At 40.3% G+C, this 19,795-nt stretch overlaps 1 protein-coding gene across 2 annotated transcripts in view; it reads right to left on the reverse strand.

The window, feature by feature from the left end:
• LOC100883611 (uncharacterized) overlaps positions 1-19,795 on the reverse strand; it is a 54,628-nt gene that overhangs the window by 14,553 nt on the left and 20,280 nt on the right. For both annotated transcript variants that reach the window (XM_076539843.1, XM_076539842.1), the window contains 2 exons: positions 3,791-3,881; positions 2,763-2,886 (listed from right to left, as the gene is read on the reverse strand). In XM_076539843.1, coding sequence (XP_076395958.1) covers positions 2,763-2,886; positions 3,791-3,881 — 215 coding nt within the window. The remainder of the gene's footprint in view (positions 1-2,762; positions 2,887-3,790; positions 3,882-19,795) is intronic.

Consider the following 19,795-nt stretch of genomic DNA (forward strand, 5'->3'; position numbering starts at 1 on the left):
CCACTTTGGAACGAACGAATTCATTCGTTTAATCGAGTAATAACACCTCAACGCGCGGAACTGACAGACGGTGCAACGTCAAGTCGTTCGCTGGACGCGATAATTTCGTTCGATAGCGGAAGCAGCCACTTCCGCTCCCTTTCTTCGTTTCGACGTTGACGGTTCGTTACGGTTTAATTCGATGACGGGGCTATGGGAACTTATTAGTAAAATTTCAGGGTAGGAACTATTTCTGTTTGAGTCATGCATGTTATACTCTTTGTATTTTCGTGTACTGAAAGTTTTCATGCCATGAAAATTCTCTAGTAAATAGTAAGTTCATAACTTGGCAAATTTTAGTTTCAGAACGACAAATTTTAGTTGTGGAATACATGAAGGTTTTTGTTTGGAGAAAATACTTTGATGATTGCTCGATCGAAAATGGCAAGTCTTGTTTTGCTGAATATTTTGTGAAGTTGTAGCAAGAAAAGGTTAGCGACGTTCTATGCTTAACAACCGCCAGAAAATGGTCCTAATCGATATGAAAACTGGCCGGTGCGTCGCGACGAGGCGCCCGCATAGTCGGTTCGGGACACGCGTGTGCGCGCACCCGAGCGCGGGAGAAACAAAACGCAGCAGTAGACAAAGGAAGCTACAAAGGGATTAGAAAAGACACAGGGTCTCGGCAAAAGACGAAGAAGCTCGTTGGAAGATCGCGAATCAGTCTACATCAAGAAGCGGAAGCGTATTCGCGCGGCAAACGAAGGAAACAAAGACGAGGAGGAAGAAGAAGAGCGATAGCGAACCGAAGGATGTGGAAGGGAGGAGTGTGTGGCAGCATGTGGGAGGGTAGGCTGAAGGTGGAGGTAGAGAAAAGACGAAGAAAGCCGGCACTCCCATACAAAAATATCACCGTTAACGATTATCAACCCCTCTTTCCGTCCCCGCGCTCGTTATATTGTGTCCCCGCCGCGCGCGCAAATTTAGAAACAAAAGACGGATGGAAGGCGCGGTCTGATTGGCCGACCGGTCCGCGACTCGTCTCTCTGATTGGCCCGCGGGACCGCACCCATCCTGCAATGGCCGCTTTGTCGTTTCACGGCGCCGCTCTCCTCTCGCTCTTCTCTGTGTGTACGCGCCTGCACGCTTCAGCCACGAAGCTTCAACAACCCCGTGAAGCGCGACTCCGTACCTACCTATCCTTTCCCCTCTCCTGTCTTTTCACCCTTCTCCAAAGCCTTCGTGGCCTTCCTCCTTCCGCCTCTCTCCGTCTTTCGAACGGAGCCCGTCCTCGTTGCTCTTACTCCCGGTCCGTTTACCCCTTGTACACCTTCGTCGGCGGTTCCTTTGCCACCTTTGCTTCTCGCGGACCGCCACCCTCTGACCCACCCTCTGAATTATATCGAAACGCGATCAGCGCTCTACGCTCGCCGCGTATCGGATACCTGTGGACGTTACTCGCGCGTTCATCCACGTGCCACGCTCCGATTTTCTTCTCCCTTTTCCGCGTCTAGGTTTTTCGGCCAGATTTTGACAACGTGGCGCACGCACGCCGGAGGGGAGAGATCGAGAACGAGAGGTACACGGGGAGGGTTGGAGAGGGAGAGGGAAAAGGGAGAGAGAGGGAAGCTTGTCCCGGGTCCGCCATGCGGAAACCTATCTGAGCCTAGTACTCCATGGGTCCGCGGTAACTAACCGTCAGCCCGGGAAAATTCTCCCTTTTATGGTCGTGCCTTTTGGTCCTGCTACTCTCCACCCTCCACCCGACACTGAACCACCCCTTTCGCGACTGTTCTTTCGCTGCTTTGTACGCGATGTCGATAATTCTGCGCGATATCACCGCGAGATCGAAACTGTTGCGAGTGGGGTTTGCGCCAAAAATGGGGTGCAAGATTTTTCCCTTGAATACTTTGCAAAATAAAAATTGACCAGTGTGCATGAACACATTACAGCACTAAACCTAAAGAAATAGAGATACTTGTGACTCTATCAGTCACTGATTGTAAATAGAAAAAATGGGGTGCGAGGCTTTTGGACCTCAAAATAAAAAATAACCCGTGTGGAGTAATAAACATAAAGAAATAGAGTTACTTGTAACAAAAATTCAGTAATTGTAACGAAAGAAAAATAATCTCATGAAAATTAATTGCGGAATTGCATCGGAAATAAACAGATTCGTATTGACGCTGTAGAAATTAACAAAATTAATTGCATGGTAATTTATACGAGTGCAACTAATACCAAACGTTCGTTGATTGATAACGATTCTCTTTGACGAATAAAACGCAGCCGCGAAAGCCGTTTGCAAAAAGCAGTCTCACCGTTGTAACTCTACGGGGGAATTTTCGTCGACAGAACGAACGCTCATTGTAATTGCGTGAAAACGTATTGGAGCTTTATATCTTCGGTGATTATGCCGTGTGATCGTGCCCGAACGACACGGTAAATTTTCACAAGAGCGTGTAACGTTGTTAATTCTCGTTAACGAACGAAATTATCGACCAAGCGGATTGTGCTCGTGATAGCGAATTATATTGCGAGCTTTACGCGATGTGCAAACATTCGTTCACGATTCGAAAACTGTGGCGAGAAATTAGCAAGGAGTGGATCTAAAAAATTCGAGGGATATAAGATCGATTCTAGTGGATCGGGTTCAGGAGTATCGAGAAACACGATACCACTGAGTCGCGAATTTCAGCGAGGCAAGGTTACGATGGTGGTATCGAGCTTCCGATTCGTAGGTCACGAGGTCGGATTTCATAGGTCTTTTGATTTTCGCTCACCTGTATCCTGTCCTCGGGCAGATCGGTTCGAAGGCTGAGCATCTCGCGGGCATACACGTCAGGATAATGGGCTTCCTTGAACGCTGCTTCCAGCTCCTCCAGCTGCTGTGACGTGAAGATCGTCCTGGAGCAACAACCGTATGAACCTAGTTATATGCCATTACAGCTTTTCCCTTAAAGCTAGCCTACGCTCAATGGGGACATTCACACCTGCCAATCTTTCTTCGTATTTTAAATCGCTAACAATTGTGGTTGACTTCTCAAGTTTTTAAATACTACATTTGTAAAATGTACATGATGGAAGCAGAATGATGCGAAATAAAAAATTCAGAAGTTTAACATTCTTATCATAGAAGGGTTGATGTATCAGTTATTCAGTTAACAAGTTACCCCTTATGTTAAGGTTAAGTCCATGATTTGACAAGTTAATTAAATTACACAAAACTTGAAAGGTAAATTACTGAAACTTTCAGTTTGCTACCCCTAACATTTCCATAACATTCCATGAAAAGTTTTACACAAAACTTGAACGGTCTTCAGAACAATTATTTTGAAGATAAATGTGAAATATTTCCGTGTGAAGTTTGCACGCAAAATGGTGGGAATTCTCAAAATATCGGAACGAAATCAACTTCTATAATTAAATTTTTCAATAAATAATTTGAGGATGAATTCGTTCATCTGATGTGCAATCATTAGCGAACGATGATTGGTATTGGATTATCTGTCGCTTCAAAATTCCTGCAAACTCATTACCACCGATTACACGTTGAAAAGTTCGAAATGATGTGTATACGTTGGCCCGGAATAAATTTATCATTATTGCGAACGATTGTTCGGCGGATAATTAAGGGAAAGCACGGAAGAATAGTCCTCGATGCAACGCCGAAAATTTTCCCCAGTGGTTATTAATTATTCACGCGTGTTTCTATCGCGCTGATTTTACGGGTCAATTTAATTTTTTCTATTTTAGGAGACATAATGGTAAACTAAACATTGGTGGTTGATGTTTGGGGTGAGACACTCACCTATGACGGCGCTTCTTTTTCTTCTTTTTGCTGAAACCGGAGAGACCGTCGACCGTGAAGTCTTTTCCTGATTCTATGTTGTGACCCACACCTGTAACAGTATCGTTAAAATTATTTACTTTTGTTGGACTTCTTTTAAACAATGTTATTTTTAAACGTCTTAAAGATTAGATAGCTCTCTGTATTTACAAGTAGTGATAGGCACAATGATATTTTAAATTGAAACAAATATTTCAACCCTCTGCACTTGAAGCTGTTTCTGCTCTTGTCAGATGTTAACCTCAAAACTTTTTAGTTAAATGATTTACTATTATCTTATCATTAATTGCCACTATTGTTTCTCCATGTTTATACATCATTATACATGTGTATAACACTCTGGATTTAGTTAAAAAATATTGTAAATAAAATTGCTGTACGAATCTCAGTAAATGTGAGCACCTTTGTACAAAGGTTTAAAAGTAACGAATACATAATAATAAAAATTCCTGTCTTACTTAATAATTTATTGTTCCACCATGTTTGTACGTCGTTATACATGAGTATAACACTCTGGATTTATTTAAAAAATATTGCAAATCAAATTGTTGTATGAATCTCAGTAAATGTGAGCACCTTTGTGCAAAAGTTTAAAAGTAACAAATGCATAATAATAAAAGTTCCTGTCTTACTTAATAATTTATTGTTCCGCCATGTTTATACGTCGTTATACATGGGTATAACACTTTGGATTTATTTAAAAAATATTGCAAATCAAATTGTTGTATGAATCTCAGTAAATGTGAGCACCTTTGTGTAAAGGATTAAAAGAGACAAATAATAATAACAGTTCCTATCTTACACAATAAAATAATCTAATGTTTCTCCATGTTTATACATCATTATACATGTGTATAACACTCTGGATTCACTTAAAAAATATTTATTTCAAATTGCTGTATGAATCTCAGTAAATATGAGCATCTTTGTGTAAAGGATTAAAAGAGACAAATAATAATAACAGTTCCTGTCTTACACAATAAAATAATCTAATGTTCCTCCATGTTTATATATCATTATACATATGTATAACACTCTGAATTCATTTAAAAAATATTTATTTCAAATTGTTGAACGAATCTCAGTAAATGCGAGCACCCTTATGCAAAGAGTAACGTAATAATAAAAGTTGCAGTCTTGAAAGATGAAATTGACTTGACAAAGCAATAAGACAAAGTTGCGCAATTGATCACAAAGTATCCAATAGCGCTGAAATTTGCAACGTATTCTCCGCAGAGTATTTTCGCAAAAAAATCGCCAGTTAGCGCGCAGTAACGGTCCATTAGACTCGGAGCTCGTCATTTCATAGCACCGACTGTAATTGATAATTATACACGCCGCTTTGTTCCAGCCGCGCGTACATCAAGGATCAAATTACCCATTATACCTGACTTGCCAATGAATCGAAACCATGCGTATCCCACGCAAATTACGTTCAATGTTTAGCTTGTATTAGTATCCTGACTCTGCTTCCCTATCACTCGATATCAGTTAACGAGAAAAATTTCATCTTTAATGAACTGCACTTTCGAAAATCAAATTTTATTCAGAAAATTACACTTCATGGATTAAAGCATTGGTGCAGTGAAAAAGACTGTGTAGGACACTTGTGATTATTAAAAGGATTATTTCTGTTTTGGATAAGTTTTAAGTTTTAAGATTTCAGGACTCTTCAAGTACTTGCATTGACAAATTCTAAAATTTGTAATTAGGTGAGTAAGGGATGCTAATGTTATGGGTGATGTATTTCTATGGACAGATAAATGTTATGTATACTTCTGTCTTCAACCCCTTGTAGTATGATTTAGGGTACGTTAACTAATCACAGCTATATTACAAAAAAAATTATGGACTTGCTCCGAATTAAAAATTCGAGTAAAATTAGTCCCAGTTGAAGAAGTATGTCATTAGTCAAATTTATCAAAATACTCCCAGGGGGTTGAAAGAGTAATATCTTATTTTCTGCGCCAGTCTTGCTACGCACGACTGCATCTACTGACACCAAGTTCTACTTAAACTTTCATTTTCCCTGTCTCCCTAAATATTTGTGGAAAATCTACCATTTTTGAATAGAAATATGAACGTTATCGTAATTAATCATCAACCTGCTTGCAAGTTATAGTTTAAGCTCCAGATCGTTAGACACAATTAAAAGTACTAAAATGTGGAGAACAAGGTTTCCTACGTAACCCAAATTCGCCCAACACTTTGATCTCTTTTCCTGTTCCAATTTCACCCTTTGTAACTATCGACACGCCACTAAGGAGCGCACATTACGCAGTCCCACTTTCTCTTTTATCCCGAAATTTTTTTGTCAAACGTTTGCAACGTCAAGTTTAAAGCATTATCTCGAATAGAAAAAAAGGAAGAACTCAATTAACGACACGACGAGTTTCGACGAGGAAACGGTGGTCGAGATCGAAACAGAAATTCCTCCCTTACTCGATATCGACTGTCGTAGCAAGGACTTGACACTCGATATTCCGGCAGAATACTCGGAAAATGGATTACCGATAACGGAATTTCCTACGGTTCGATGGAACGGTTTCCAAGGAGAAAAAATTGCCGTGCAAAATAGTGAAAAATAGAAGGAAAAAGTCACGAAAGCCTGTTGTCCGGTCGGATTTTTCATCTGAAAAATTCTAGGTTCTCCAATTACGGAGCTAACGGTGCTCCTATGATACAGAAAGAGAAAAACAACTCCTTCATTTTTTTTTAAATATGCCGTTAGTGACGATTGGTACGTGGCGAGTAAATGGCAGTTTTTTCCCCGGTGGCCACGAGAGGCAGAAAATTAGAAAGGTTTGGAACGGGCAGCCAGGACAGGACCCGTGGCCCGAAATTAATTATCAATTATAAATTAATTTCGAATTAACGAGCGAAAACCGGCTCGGCGCGCGCCGCTCTTCCCACAATGAAACCCTCTCCCCGGGGCTAACTCGTTACTACAGTTGTTGGTGGTGCCGGTGCCGTTACTACCGGCGGCTAATTAACTATTAATTAAGAGCTTAATTCCAATTATACGTGTTCTTCGACTAATTGGACCCACGAAACGCATTGCTGACGTCACGCTCGCTATTACTCCACACGTCCTACTTCTTTCATGTTTATTCTCATCGGAAATTTTACCTCCATGTTGCACATTTTTCTGCGCGATGCCCCATCAAAATTCTATACAATATAAATAAAATTCTATCGAAATAAAATTTCTCACTTTTTATATTTAATTCACACCGAGTTAAAGTTGAGTTTCACATTTTTTGATATTAATATTCAAACCAGAAAATTAATGTCTCAGAATAAATGCAGGAACTATTTCATCCATTCGTTGATTCTTTTCAAACGTTAAGTGTAAACATAATGTACAAACAGAATGTTGTAGTATTGTATCATAGTTATATTTTAATGAGCAGTGACATGTTGAAGTGTTACATATGTGACATATGTACACATGTGAAATATACTAATGTATGTTGTAGTATTGTAACATAGTTATATTTTAATGGGTAGTGACATATTGTTGAATATGACATATTGTTACATATGTACATATGTCACATATGTAACACTTCAACAACATGTTACATATGTACATATGTACATATGTGAAATATACTAATGTATGCTGTAGTATTGTAACATAGTTATACTTTAACGGGTAGTGACATATTGTTGAAGTGTTACATACGTGACATATGTACGTATGTAACACTTCAACAACATGTTACATATGTACATATGTACATATGTGAAATATACTAATGTATATTGTAGTATTGTAACATAGTTATACTTTAATGGGTAGTGACATATTGTTGAAGTATTACATATGTGACATATGTACATATGTGAAATATTCTGTATACTGAAATATAATGTATACTGAAGTCAGGTCTTAGGTGCTTGCACAAAAATGCTTCAAAGTTAAAATATCATTCTGAAAGTCCTACCAAAAAATTGAGCAAATTTCCTGATATATTTAAAAAGCATCTATTAAGTTTTCGCTGCAATTGAAATTCGTTTAATCCAGAAATAAAATGAACGATCAAGACATCGATGGTTAGTCTTTGACAAGGGTGTAATGTACCCTTTCTGTTCGAAATAGCGATTGAGAATCGCATTGGATAAATTGTTAGGTGGGTGCAAAATAAAGTGTTTCAACTTTGTGCGCAAGGCACGGTCAAAGCTAGTTTTCCGAATGCGTGAGCATCGGAAAAAGGCCAGAGAAGCAAAAGAGGAATTCCGTGTTGAATTTTTTCGAGTCGAGTAGTTTCACGGTTGCTCGCGACCCACGGCGCATACAAGGCGAAAATAGCGAAGGCTGCTTTTGTAAAGCATTGTTAATTCTTCCTTGTTCGTCTCGCGTTCTGCTCTTTTGCGTTCATTTCGTCGGTTGCGTTTCACCGCTTTTTTTCAAAACGTTTCCTCAAAGTCAAAGGAACGTTCCATTGGCGACATTTCAAAAAGAAATGAATTTTTTTTTGTGAACGAAATTTGTTTTCAAACGAGATTCGATGAACTAATTAATTCGGTGGATCTTATTTTCAACGAAAACCGTCGTCTTAAATTCGACAGATGGGAAAGTATTCCGTCGTCGCGAAGACGAAGAACTTAATGAGGAAGCGTCGGGCGCATTCAGTCGATTCAAGCAAATTTCTCGCGTGCAAGCTTAATTTTATCCAGTGTTTCTTCTCGACGCATACACGAATCCCTACAGTGGTCAGAAGTGTCTTTTCGACTACTGTGCCAAGTAAATTTCGCTCTATTTTACGCGCTCTGTATGTGTAGCGACTAAAGACGCTGAAGAACGTTGCCCTACCTTCAGCCAAAATAATTAATTTTTCAAATTAAAGTAATTGAAATGTCCAGCAACGCCCAGATTACAAAATCTAATCAAAAGCTGTAACTTCAGAAAAGTACATCACTTTTGAATTAGTTCACATCAAAAACCCACTTGTGACAAATAATTGAAATAAAATTGTAAAAGTAATCTAATGAAATTTCTATCCAATGTCAAGAACTCAAGTGTCCGAGACATTTCAAAGAAAATAAGTCGCATAGGAAATATTTGAGGCTCAACCTAGCACGCATTGTTTTACAAGATCGTAGGAGAGGCTCTTTACACCCGTTTCTTCCTGTTCCAGCTTGAGCACGCTTATTTACAAGTCCAACCAATAACCTTGCATACGTGGACCATTTTCAAAGAAAATGGAACTGTCACTCCGACGTATCTTTATGACGGTTTGTCCCAAATACCCGGAGGAGGAATAAATCTCGAAGATTGGAACATCGTTGAATACTTCAAGCGAATTCCGAGTAGAATGTTTCCCTAAGCTCCGAGTGAAACACTCGGTAACGCAATTTTTCTGTAACACAATTTTGGAAAAGTGAAACATTGCAGATTGTTTTCGAATGATCGATATTAGTTGCGGCAGGAAGCGTCACGATGGCTAAGTAGGAGGCTGTAACCGAATCGATTAATCAAATCCAGTTAGCTATTACGGAGAGACACGTTTGCCCTTCTACCCTGATATGTACATGTACATATATATTCTGGTTACCCAATGACGAGAGAACATTTCTCTCCTCTAATTTGCCCTGGATCTAATCCGTTCGTAGTGCACTCGAACATCGTGGGATGTCGCGACCTCCCTCGGGAACCTAGGGAGACACTGTTTGTGCACGTAGCCACTTCAGAAGCAATTGTTTTTAATCTCCTCGAGAACGCAAGATTACGGCCGTGATATAGCGTTATTACGAATTAACCATCTTTATTGGATTTGACGTGCACTGATTAGCTTCCACAAAATGAGGGTACTTGAGACCTTGGGTTCAATGAAGGAAGCAGGTACTGCAAATATAATACGCATCACATCTTTCAACGAAATCTGTCACACACATGCGAGGTCACATGTGACCACATACGAGGTTACATGTGATCTCGTATGTGGTATGTGACGGATTTGAAAGACACAAGTGATGTGGATTATGATATTTATATATGATAAGATATATATATATGTGACCACATACGAGGTCACATGTGAACATATGTAGATACATATCATTTTTGTATAAATTGACTTCCTACTGAGTATGTCTTCTGAGATGAAAGATACAAGTGATATGGATTATATTTATATATGATGTGATATACATATGTGACCACATACGAGCTCACATGTGACCACATGTACATGCACGTCATATTTATGTAAACTCACTTGTGACTGAGTATATCTTCTGAGATGAAAGATACAAGTGATATGGATTATATTTATATATGATATGATATACATATGTGACCACGCACGAGCTCACATGTGACCACATGTACATGTCATATTTATATAAACTGACTTGCTACTGACTGAGTATATCTTCTGAGATGAAAGATACAAGTGATATGTATTATATTTATATATGATATGATATACATATGTGACCACATACGAGCTCACATGTGACCATATGTACACACATATCATATTTATATAAATTAACTTGCTACCGACTGAGTGTACCTTTTGAGATAAAACAAAAACTGAATCACTAAAATTGACCACCACTGAAAATTCTACATCCAAAGCTTGTAACGTAGTAGCTTGATAATGCAACCCTAAGAACAGCATCTTGAGAAGTACGTATAGATAAGGAACAATGACCGAGGGTATCTGGTCACCGATAAAAACAAAGAAACGCAGTAGCTCGAGAAAACTTTGCACAGTCTTCTCGTCCAGCGAGCGTGGTAGACTTTGTGCGCGTACAGAGTCAGGCTGGAGTAAGAGTCGGCTCTCGAAACACCCTCTCCCGTGAAAACAGTGGTAGTTTCCTCGCTAAATATATTCACGCCATGCGTACGTACACTCCAAGGCTCAGGGTAGGGTTGTTTCACGCACGCACACGTCGAGCGGTCTAAGGATGATTACACGAAGATTCCTTCGCACACCCCCGTGAGCGTTGAGGGTGTGCGCTCGTTCGTAGAGGTTGAGAAAACGGTGGCGCGAGTGTGTGCGTGTCTGGTGGAGCGTCGAGGAGAGGGTGGCGAGAGATGGTGGCGATGGTGGTGGTGGTGGTAGTGGTGGTTGCGAGTTGGTGTTCCTAGGCGAGGGTGTGCGCGTTCCCGTCGGGTTCCAGGGTGGTTTGCAGGGTGGTTGCGATCGGTGTGTGTCGGCGGCAGGCCGGTTACCAGGCAACCGGCAATAAAGGAGCGTGGATAGCCAATGGCGGCCCTCAATACACCCCTTCGTCTAACACGGCTTGTTTTCCGTGCTTAAGAGCGAGACAGAAGGAGCTTTTGCTTTAGTAGCTGTTAAGACCTTAAACCCGTGGCCTTGCTTGGCTGGCTGGTTGCCTTCCTTCCTTGCGCTCAAACATAATAGAACCTCTTTAGATCCCGGGGGTCCGTGTTTCTTCGATAATTGATATTCTAATCCTGCTGGATGCAGCCTCTGATCGCTGCCGATCCTACCCCGTCGAAATCGATGCACGTCTATTCATTTAAAATGGTGGGGTAAAAATTCTTCAAATGATACTTCACATTTCTTATGAGATTGAGAAATACAGTTAGCTCCATCAAAAATCTGGAGTCATCATCTATGATGAAACAGTGGTAGCTAGCACCTCACGTAAATATTTGTTTCGAAGGGTGGAGAACTGTTACAGAGTTGAAGGATCTACATTATTAAGTCTTAGTACATTACTTAATGTGGCTTGCAATGTAACAGCACTTATCAAACAGGGGATCTGAAACTTCTTGATGCTAGTCTCTTAGACCGTCACAGCTTAATATTTATTGTTAACAACAATTCTACCAACATTGAAGATCTTGATCTGTTTATCAGAACACTATATCAAGAACTATATACCTATATATATATCAAGAAAATTTATATCTTGCTGACAAGATACAAGAAGTATCAACCCCATAAGTCCTTCACTACGGCAAATTTCCCCGGTTCTGTTTATTCTAGCATCCCTCCTGAAATAGTCCAGCTGGACAGAGGCCCGAGAAAGAGGTATAGAAAGAGAAGGCCATAGTTTGCATCGAGCAAATGGAAAGGCGCGAAGCGTTACCAGTAGGGGTAGGAACATCGTTGTTACACAGTGGCCTGGTGTGCACGGTGTCCCATGGGGAGGGCGAAGGTAGCACGTAGCACACCCCTGGGACGTCTTCTGCCGTCACTTGTCCGTATTAAACCAGGGTACTAATCCTGAAATTTAATTTGAAAATCTTTTCATGGCACCGCCCTGTCCTCTCTTTCGTTCCTCTCCCTTCCAGCTCCGTGCATCGCGAAGACGTTTTAAACCGGGAATTACCCCGGGCCTTTTGTGTCTGATAATTGAAAATTCGTTTCCGAGGACGGATAAATGCTCTTTCGTGAAATTACCTCGCCGTCTAACGAATGAGTCTTTATGCCGCTTCACGATACACTTGCTCAAGAAAATTTATATTCAATCAAGATTAAAGTGGACAAAATGGAGGATTTTTTTATCCTTCTGTAAGGACGTAGATGATGAACGTGTACGTTGAAGCCCTTGGCGAGTGTTTCTTGTAAAATGCAATCGATTACTCTCCCCGATAGGTCAACAGAGAAATTGCGTAGCTTTCCAACCCCATCGTATACGAAAACGACGTTACGCATCAATTTGATACGCCAGACGTCGCATCTTCCTACAGGCAACGCGAAAAATAATGTCAGAAGAAATTATTAATTCAGCGATCAACGTGGTAGAAAATATTACATGTTCTACCGGTCAAAGAATATTTCACTGTCACGCAATATCACTTCGTATCAATATGCTAAACTGAACAGAGACAATACTCGAAAGAAGAGCTAACGTTCGATCGTTCTCAATGTTAGCAACAGTTCTGAGGACCCCGAAATACCAGCACGCCTGAAAAATGCATCGAGCCAGGAATTATTTATCGAGCGCGTGAAACATGTAACGCGGTCGTTTACATGGCCGAAAGGGCGAATGGAGCGTATCCGAGTGCAGTGGTGATGCTCGGATACATCCCGAGGGATGTTTCGGTAGATTAGGGACCCTCGAGCCCGGGATAGTTTTGCTGCACCATGTAACACGCTGTAAAACACTTGTAACAGACCGGCAAGCAGCTTAGGGGTAAGCTGCTAATGCTTCCACGATGTTTTCGGGGTCGAATTAATTTGCTGGCTTCGATCGGCCCTCTGGAGATTCGTTCGATTCGCTCCGTGCGTTTCCTTTTGCTTCGCAATTTTCTCTTTTTTATTTTAGCGCCAAGCATTAACGCTAGAACTACCGACGTTTATCAAGGAATTGAAAGTAAAATTAGAAGGCAAATATATAAATCAAGCATGAAGTAACATGTGGAACTACATGTGGAACAAAAGAAGTAACATGTAGAACTGCATATAGAACAGAAGAAGTAATATGTGGAACTACATATAGAACAAAACAAGTGACATATAGAACTACATGTAGAACAAAACAAGTAACATATGGAACTGCATATAGAACAAAACAAGTAACATATAGAACTACATATAGAATAAAACAAGTAACATATAGAACTACATATAGAACAAAACAAGTAACATATGGAACTACATATAGAACAAAATAAGTAACATATAGAATTACATATAGAACAAAAGAAGTAACATATAGAACTACATATGGAACAAAACAAGTAACATATAGAACCACATATAGAACAAAAGAAGTAACATATAGAACTACATATGGAACAAAACAAGTAACATATGGAACTACATATAGAACAAAACAAGTAACATATAGAACTACATATAGAGCAAAACACAAGTAACATATAGAACTATTTTTTACCTCAACAAAATAACAGACATTTCCATAAAATGACGATAATAAATTTTGTAATATAAAATGAGAAATCTGGAAGCAGTCAGGTAGTTGCAGTGTTAATTCGTCTAAATGAAATTTGTTTGGTTAAATAGAAAATGTTAGGGGTTTATCAGGAGTCGCTTGTTATCAAGGGAGGGTATAAAGAAGCGGAAGGAGGAGAGGAGACGGTAATTATTTTCAGATACAAGGTTCGAGTACCCCCGACAATGATAACGAAGACGAATAATTAACGAAGGCGAGTTTTCTTCTAAGCGCGCCAGGAATCGCGACGTTGTTTCTCGGCTGGAGCGATTCGCTCCGCTCGTATCGCGAGCATTCGCGTGCATAATACGGCAGTAATTAAATTCTCGAATAAAAAACCCTCCGACCGGTTATTTCGCGAAAAACGCGACGGATTTAATCACGGTTACCGGTGAAACGCGTTTCATCGATCTGGGATCGCACAATCGGACGGCCTGGCCCCCTTTCAATGGGCGATAATTAATGAATAGAAGCCGAAAAATAAAATAAGAAAAGAAAAAGAAGATGGGGAAAGAAAACGCGAGGAAAAAGGAAAGAAAAGAATAACGGATTCTACGTGGGCGTAGAATAGTCTTCTTCTTGGAAGCGCTTCTCGACTCTTTTACCCTCGACTAACCCGCTCTGTTTCTCCGATTCTTCTTTCTCTACTTTTTTTCCTTCCATAGGTTTCTTCGCGCCTCGTGGTCAGAAACGTGTTTTCACGCGCGTCTCGAACCATTCTCGGTGGCCATGCTCGAAATTCGACCCTATACGAAATGGTGTGAATATTATGATGGCCACGCATTCAGGTGCCAGCCAAGGACAATGGACGAAGTGTTGATTGCCCGAAAACAACGCGGTTTTTTTTTAACCTTCGTCGTACCTACGTACTTTGTTCCATGCTCGAGGGCAGCTCTCAAGGATTTCTCGAGACGATCTATCGATCGATTTATTCAAACTTTCTTCAACAAATTAGTCCGAAACGTTGATGTAATTATAGAGTGCTCAAAACCTATTCAAACACTCTTAAATTAAGCTTTTCCATACGCGCAGAAATAAATTAGTATTTGAATCGTCTATTTCTTTAGCCTAGATAGCAGAGTCTTTCTTCCGACTATGCGAGAAAAGGCTACTTGAAAATGACGCCAGCAATTGCCCCTTTTGACTCTTTCAACCAGCATGAATGAGGAGAAGCTCATGGGTCTAGCAGGTCGTCACAAGTGAATCGAACGCGACAAATGGGCCGAAAGCTCCCGCCAGAACTCGAAGCTCTTCGCTTGAATCTCGAAAGACAGGGAACGACACGGTCCATTCACGCGTCCAATTAATACTGGAAATTGCAGCTATCAGGCTTTGAAAGTGGCTGGGAGAAAAGCTGGAAGGTGAAAGGAGTGCAGCGACCGGTAAACAAGAGAGCAGGGAAGGTGTCCACCTTTGCGTTACATTAAACGCTCGCGACCGCGACCTTTCCGTTAGTCGAAACGCATAATTACGAGTCCTCGCAGGAAATTCGAGAGGGTTAGGTTTTTAAAACGGGGGATAGAGTGACGGAGACGCTTGGCAATTCCCGAAATAAATTCGCTTTCCAGCACGTGTGCTACCGACAACCCTTTACGTAATATACGAACAGAGAAAGAGCCTCGGCGAACAAATGGAACAGAGACATTCGCGAGAGATAGACGAAGGGTTGAAAGAACGACGGAGAAATGGCGAGTCGAAAGAGAAACAGAGAAGGGTGGTAGCACCCTCCCTAGAGCTACCCCTTTCGACTGGGCAGTGGAGGCATAAGTCAGGAATTCCTGGCACGCGGTATATTGCGCGGGGGTGGAGGCCCGGCGGTTATAAGCTATAGTCTCCGGCGTGGCATGGCATGCACAGCCATTTACTTCATTATGTCATTAAGCTTAATGGCCCTGGCCCTAACACGCCACTAGACTATAGCCACTTCTACAGTTCGTCCCCATTAACTCCTCTGCCCTCGCTGTCTGCCCCCTACTCTGCCCTGTCCACCCACCAACGGTCCACTCTGCTCGCATCCTCGTGAACGCCAGCCTACAATGAGCATCGACTTTACGCCGATGACCCGCTAAAATTGCTGGTACCATCCTAGAAAATTTAACGCCAGTTTACGCGCTTGTCGATGCTGAGAGCGTTGTTAGCCTCAGATCGAATTAAGATGTATCCATTTAGATCTCAGTCTCCATAATGTTAAGCATACGTGAGTTCTAACACGTATCTCATATTAAAGATATATTCATTTAGACCTGGAGGTCTTCATAATGTTAAGTGTCATATCTGACTTCTACCATACTGTTTCAAATTAGAGATGTATCTATTTGGACCTGAAGGTCTCCATAATTTTAAGAGTATCACATCTGACTTCTACTGTACTATCTCAAATTAGAGGTGCATCCATTTAGACCTGGAGGTCTCCATGATTTTAAGAGTGTCATATCTGACTTCTACTGTACTATCTCAAATTAGAGATGCATTCATTTGGACCTCAAGGTCCCCATAATTTTAAGAGTATCACATCTGACTTTTAACATACTATCTCAAATTAGAGATGCATTTATTTGGACCTGAAGGTCTCCATAATTTTAAGAGTATCATATCTGACTTTTGCCATACTATCTCAAATTAGAGATGCATTCATTTGGACCTGAAGGTCTCCATAATTTTAAGAGTGTCATATCTGACTTCTACCATATTATTTCAAATTAGTAATGTTAGCCTATATTCTTGTCTATAGCCTCAATTAATCCATGACTCTATCGCGTTGCACTCTTGTAGCCACAAGCTTTTTGTTACCAGCGTTAATTGAATAAACTTTTCATTATCTGTACATCTTGTCATTTTTTAAATAAAGAAGAAGTCCAAATCCCTAAACATTTGTCATAAGCAGCTATTACTTGACATTCAGCTACAACTTGACATCTTATCATTTCCTAAACAAAGAAGAAGTCCAAATCCCTAATCTTTTATCACAAGCAGCTACAACTAGACTTTCAGCTACAACTTCACATCTTGTCATTTCCTAAACAAAGAATATAAGTCCATACCCCTAAACTTTTATCACAAACAGCTAGAACTTGACTTTCGGCTACAACTTGTCATCTTGTCATTTCCTAAACAAAGAATATAAGTCCATATCCCTAAACTTTTATCACAAGCAGCTACAACTTCACTTTCGGCTGCAACTTGTCATCTTGTCATTTCTTAAACAAAAAAGAAGTCCAAATCCCTAAACTATTGTCAGAAGCTTGACTTTCGGCGACCGTAGGTAAACTGAAGAGTGTAGTCATCGTAAAAAGGTCCTAATTCGATGACGGCTCCGGTAGTAAAAAACGCGTACAAATTAATTTGGTCCTCTCCAGTCGGACTATTAGCACGTCACAGAACCGGTAAAAACGTTGGCGAAGCCACGTGACGGGCGCCAGCTTTTAATTAGAGAATCGCGAAAGAATCCCGGACACGACGGGACAAAACTCACTCGTTAACGGGAGAGCTAAGTGGCCAGAGCCGCTGAATAATTGTTCGTCGCGAAAATTGCGCGTGGAAAATCGTCGCTCCTAACCCGGGGAAGTGAAATCGAAATCGACGCGAGAGCGTACTTTCGTAAATCTCCGTCGAGCTTCCTACGGGTTTCATTTTGCCTGGCAAACGTGGAATAGATTTTATGCTGATGACCGGGCGAAATTGTCGGCAACGTATCGCGTAAAATTTACGGTATTCATAAGAGTCGAGGCGCGATCACGTTACGCGGCACACGCTGCAAGCTTTCAAGCAACCCCTACCAAATCCCAGCTCGATGGAGACGCGAGGGTCGCAAACTTGTTACACCACTGCTTGGGGTTCTAATAATTGGAGAGCGCGGAGCCAACGTTCCGTCACTCTTGGACAAAAATATAACTTATCGGGGAACGATACGATTCCTCGTCATTCACGTCTCGTTACGATCATTTCGATGAACCTCTTTTAGCCCGTAGCTAACATTTAGAAGTATTTACCACGCGTAGTATTTCAATTTATTTCTTCTAAACGAAGCAGAGCGAGCAGTAGTTGATATTATATGCTGTAAATAATTACAAATATTTGTTGAGCAGAGTTTGTAAAGAGCGTAAGCACTACTGTGTGCAGGGTGAAAAATCGAAGAGGCACTTCTCGAGCGCTAATCGAACGTGTTTTAATAATTTGCATAATTTCACGTTTTAGAGAGAAAGAGGGGTTAGAGTAGCACTCGTTCGAATCGATTCAGTGACGCGAATTAACAAAGCTGTGCACGGCACCCTTTGAAAATAGAGCGGCTAAACATCGGGAATTAAATGAAAAGCAGAGAACTGCCGCTCGAAATTGTTCCACGAGTGAATGATTTCATAATTATTCTCCGAGTGGCGTGCTATGTTCGATTCGGATAATACCGGCAATACACACTATTCGCTCAATGGCGCAATTAATCGTCCCCCATAGCCGTTGCAGACTTCACAGATCTTCGCAACGAATCATATTTCGCGTTTGTCGATTGTTGCCTGCAAATTGTTCCGCTCCTTGTCTGCCCGAATAATCGATCACGATCGGCTCAGTGAATTAATATCGACTTGCCTCTGTCTCCAGGTTGGAAACTACCATGGGAATCCGTTTTAATTTGTCCACGCCACGTGCAACGCTTCAGGAGAGTGTTGACTGCCGGCTGTTTTCGGAGTAACCTAATATTTTTGTGAGCGAACTACATATTTTGTTCCTTGGCGCCAGACAAACGTTACGTACGCACATGTCGACCTAAATTTAGTTCCTACTTTAGCCTCGCTGTCACCGCTGTTCTTTTTAATTCATCCTCTTCTTTTTTCTTTTAAACAATTTTACGGTAAAGTCAACTTATAATTTTAAGGTACAGTAACAATTTCAAGGTGCACTAATAATTTTAAGGTACACTAATAATTTCAAGGTGCAATAATAATTTTAAGGTACACTAATAATTTCAAGGTGCAAGAATAATTTTAAGGTGCAATAATAATTTCAAGGTGCAATAATAATTTTAAGGTACACTAATAATTTCAAGGTGCAATAATAATTTTAAGGTACACTAATAATTTCAAAGTGCACTAATAATTTTAAGGTACACTAATAATTTCAAGGTACACTAATAATTTTAAGATACACTAATAATTTCAAGGTGCAATAATAATTTTAAGGTACACTAATAATTTCAAGGTACACTAATAATTTTAAGGTACACTAACAATTTCAAAGTACAATAATAATTTTAAGGTACACTAATAATTTCAAGGTACACTAATAATTTCAAGGTACACTAATAATTTTAAGGTACACTAATAATTTCAAGGTACACTAATAATTTTAAGGTACACTAATAATTTCAAGGTGCAATAATAATTTTAAGGTACACTAATAATTTCAAGGTGCACTAATAATTTTAAGGTACATTAATAATTTCAAGGTGCAATAATAATTTTAAGGTCTCAGAATGAAAATTGAAGAGGGGTGCATCTCGCGAATATGTGGAGTTAATGCGAAGAAGAAAATTTGAGGTTTATATATGGTAAGGGCATATTATTCGAAGCACCGGGTTCTAATCTCGACAAAGAACAAGGGCGAAGGTACGGGGTGACTTAACGATCGGTCGGACAAACTCCTCAACGTCTCGTTGACTCCCCTCAAGGTCGACGAGAAAAGTCTAATTGTCCGTTCCAGAAGAGAGACTTGGCAAGCCTTCAAATTTCTTTGCTTACAAATTCATAAGGTCCCGGCAAATCGATCCTAGCGATAACAATAACGACGGGATCAAACTCAATTATCGAATAATCAGTTATCGTACGCTGTCTGAAAATTTTGTAACGAAACTCTGTTCTCAAGCTAATGGAGCTGTGTTATTCTTAATAATATATGTTAATTCCCAGAACAGAAATAACACATTATAATGTAAGAATAGAGCACTTCAATAATTCTAGCACTTGTGACCAGGATATTTGCAACAGGTTCGAAAATGATTTTCATCGTTTTAAATCGAGGAAACGAGATCCGTCTTTCAAACGTACAACCATAAGAAATTTAATCCAGAAGAGCTCTCACATCCTCAAC

The sequence above is a fragment of the Megachile rotundata genome, chromosome 14, assembly GCF_050947335.1.
Source record: "Megachile rotundata isolate GNS110a chromosome 14, iyMegRotu1, whole genome shotgun sequence".
Lineage (NCBI taxonomy): Eukaryota > Metazoa > Arthropoda > Insecta > Hymenoptera > Megachilidae > Megachile > Megachile rotundata.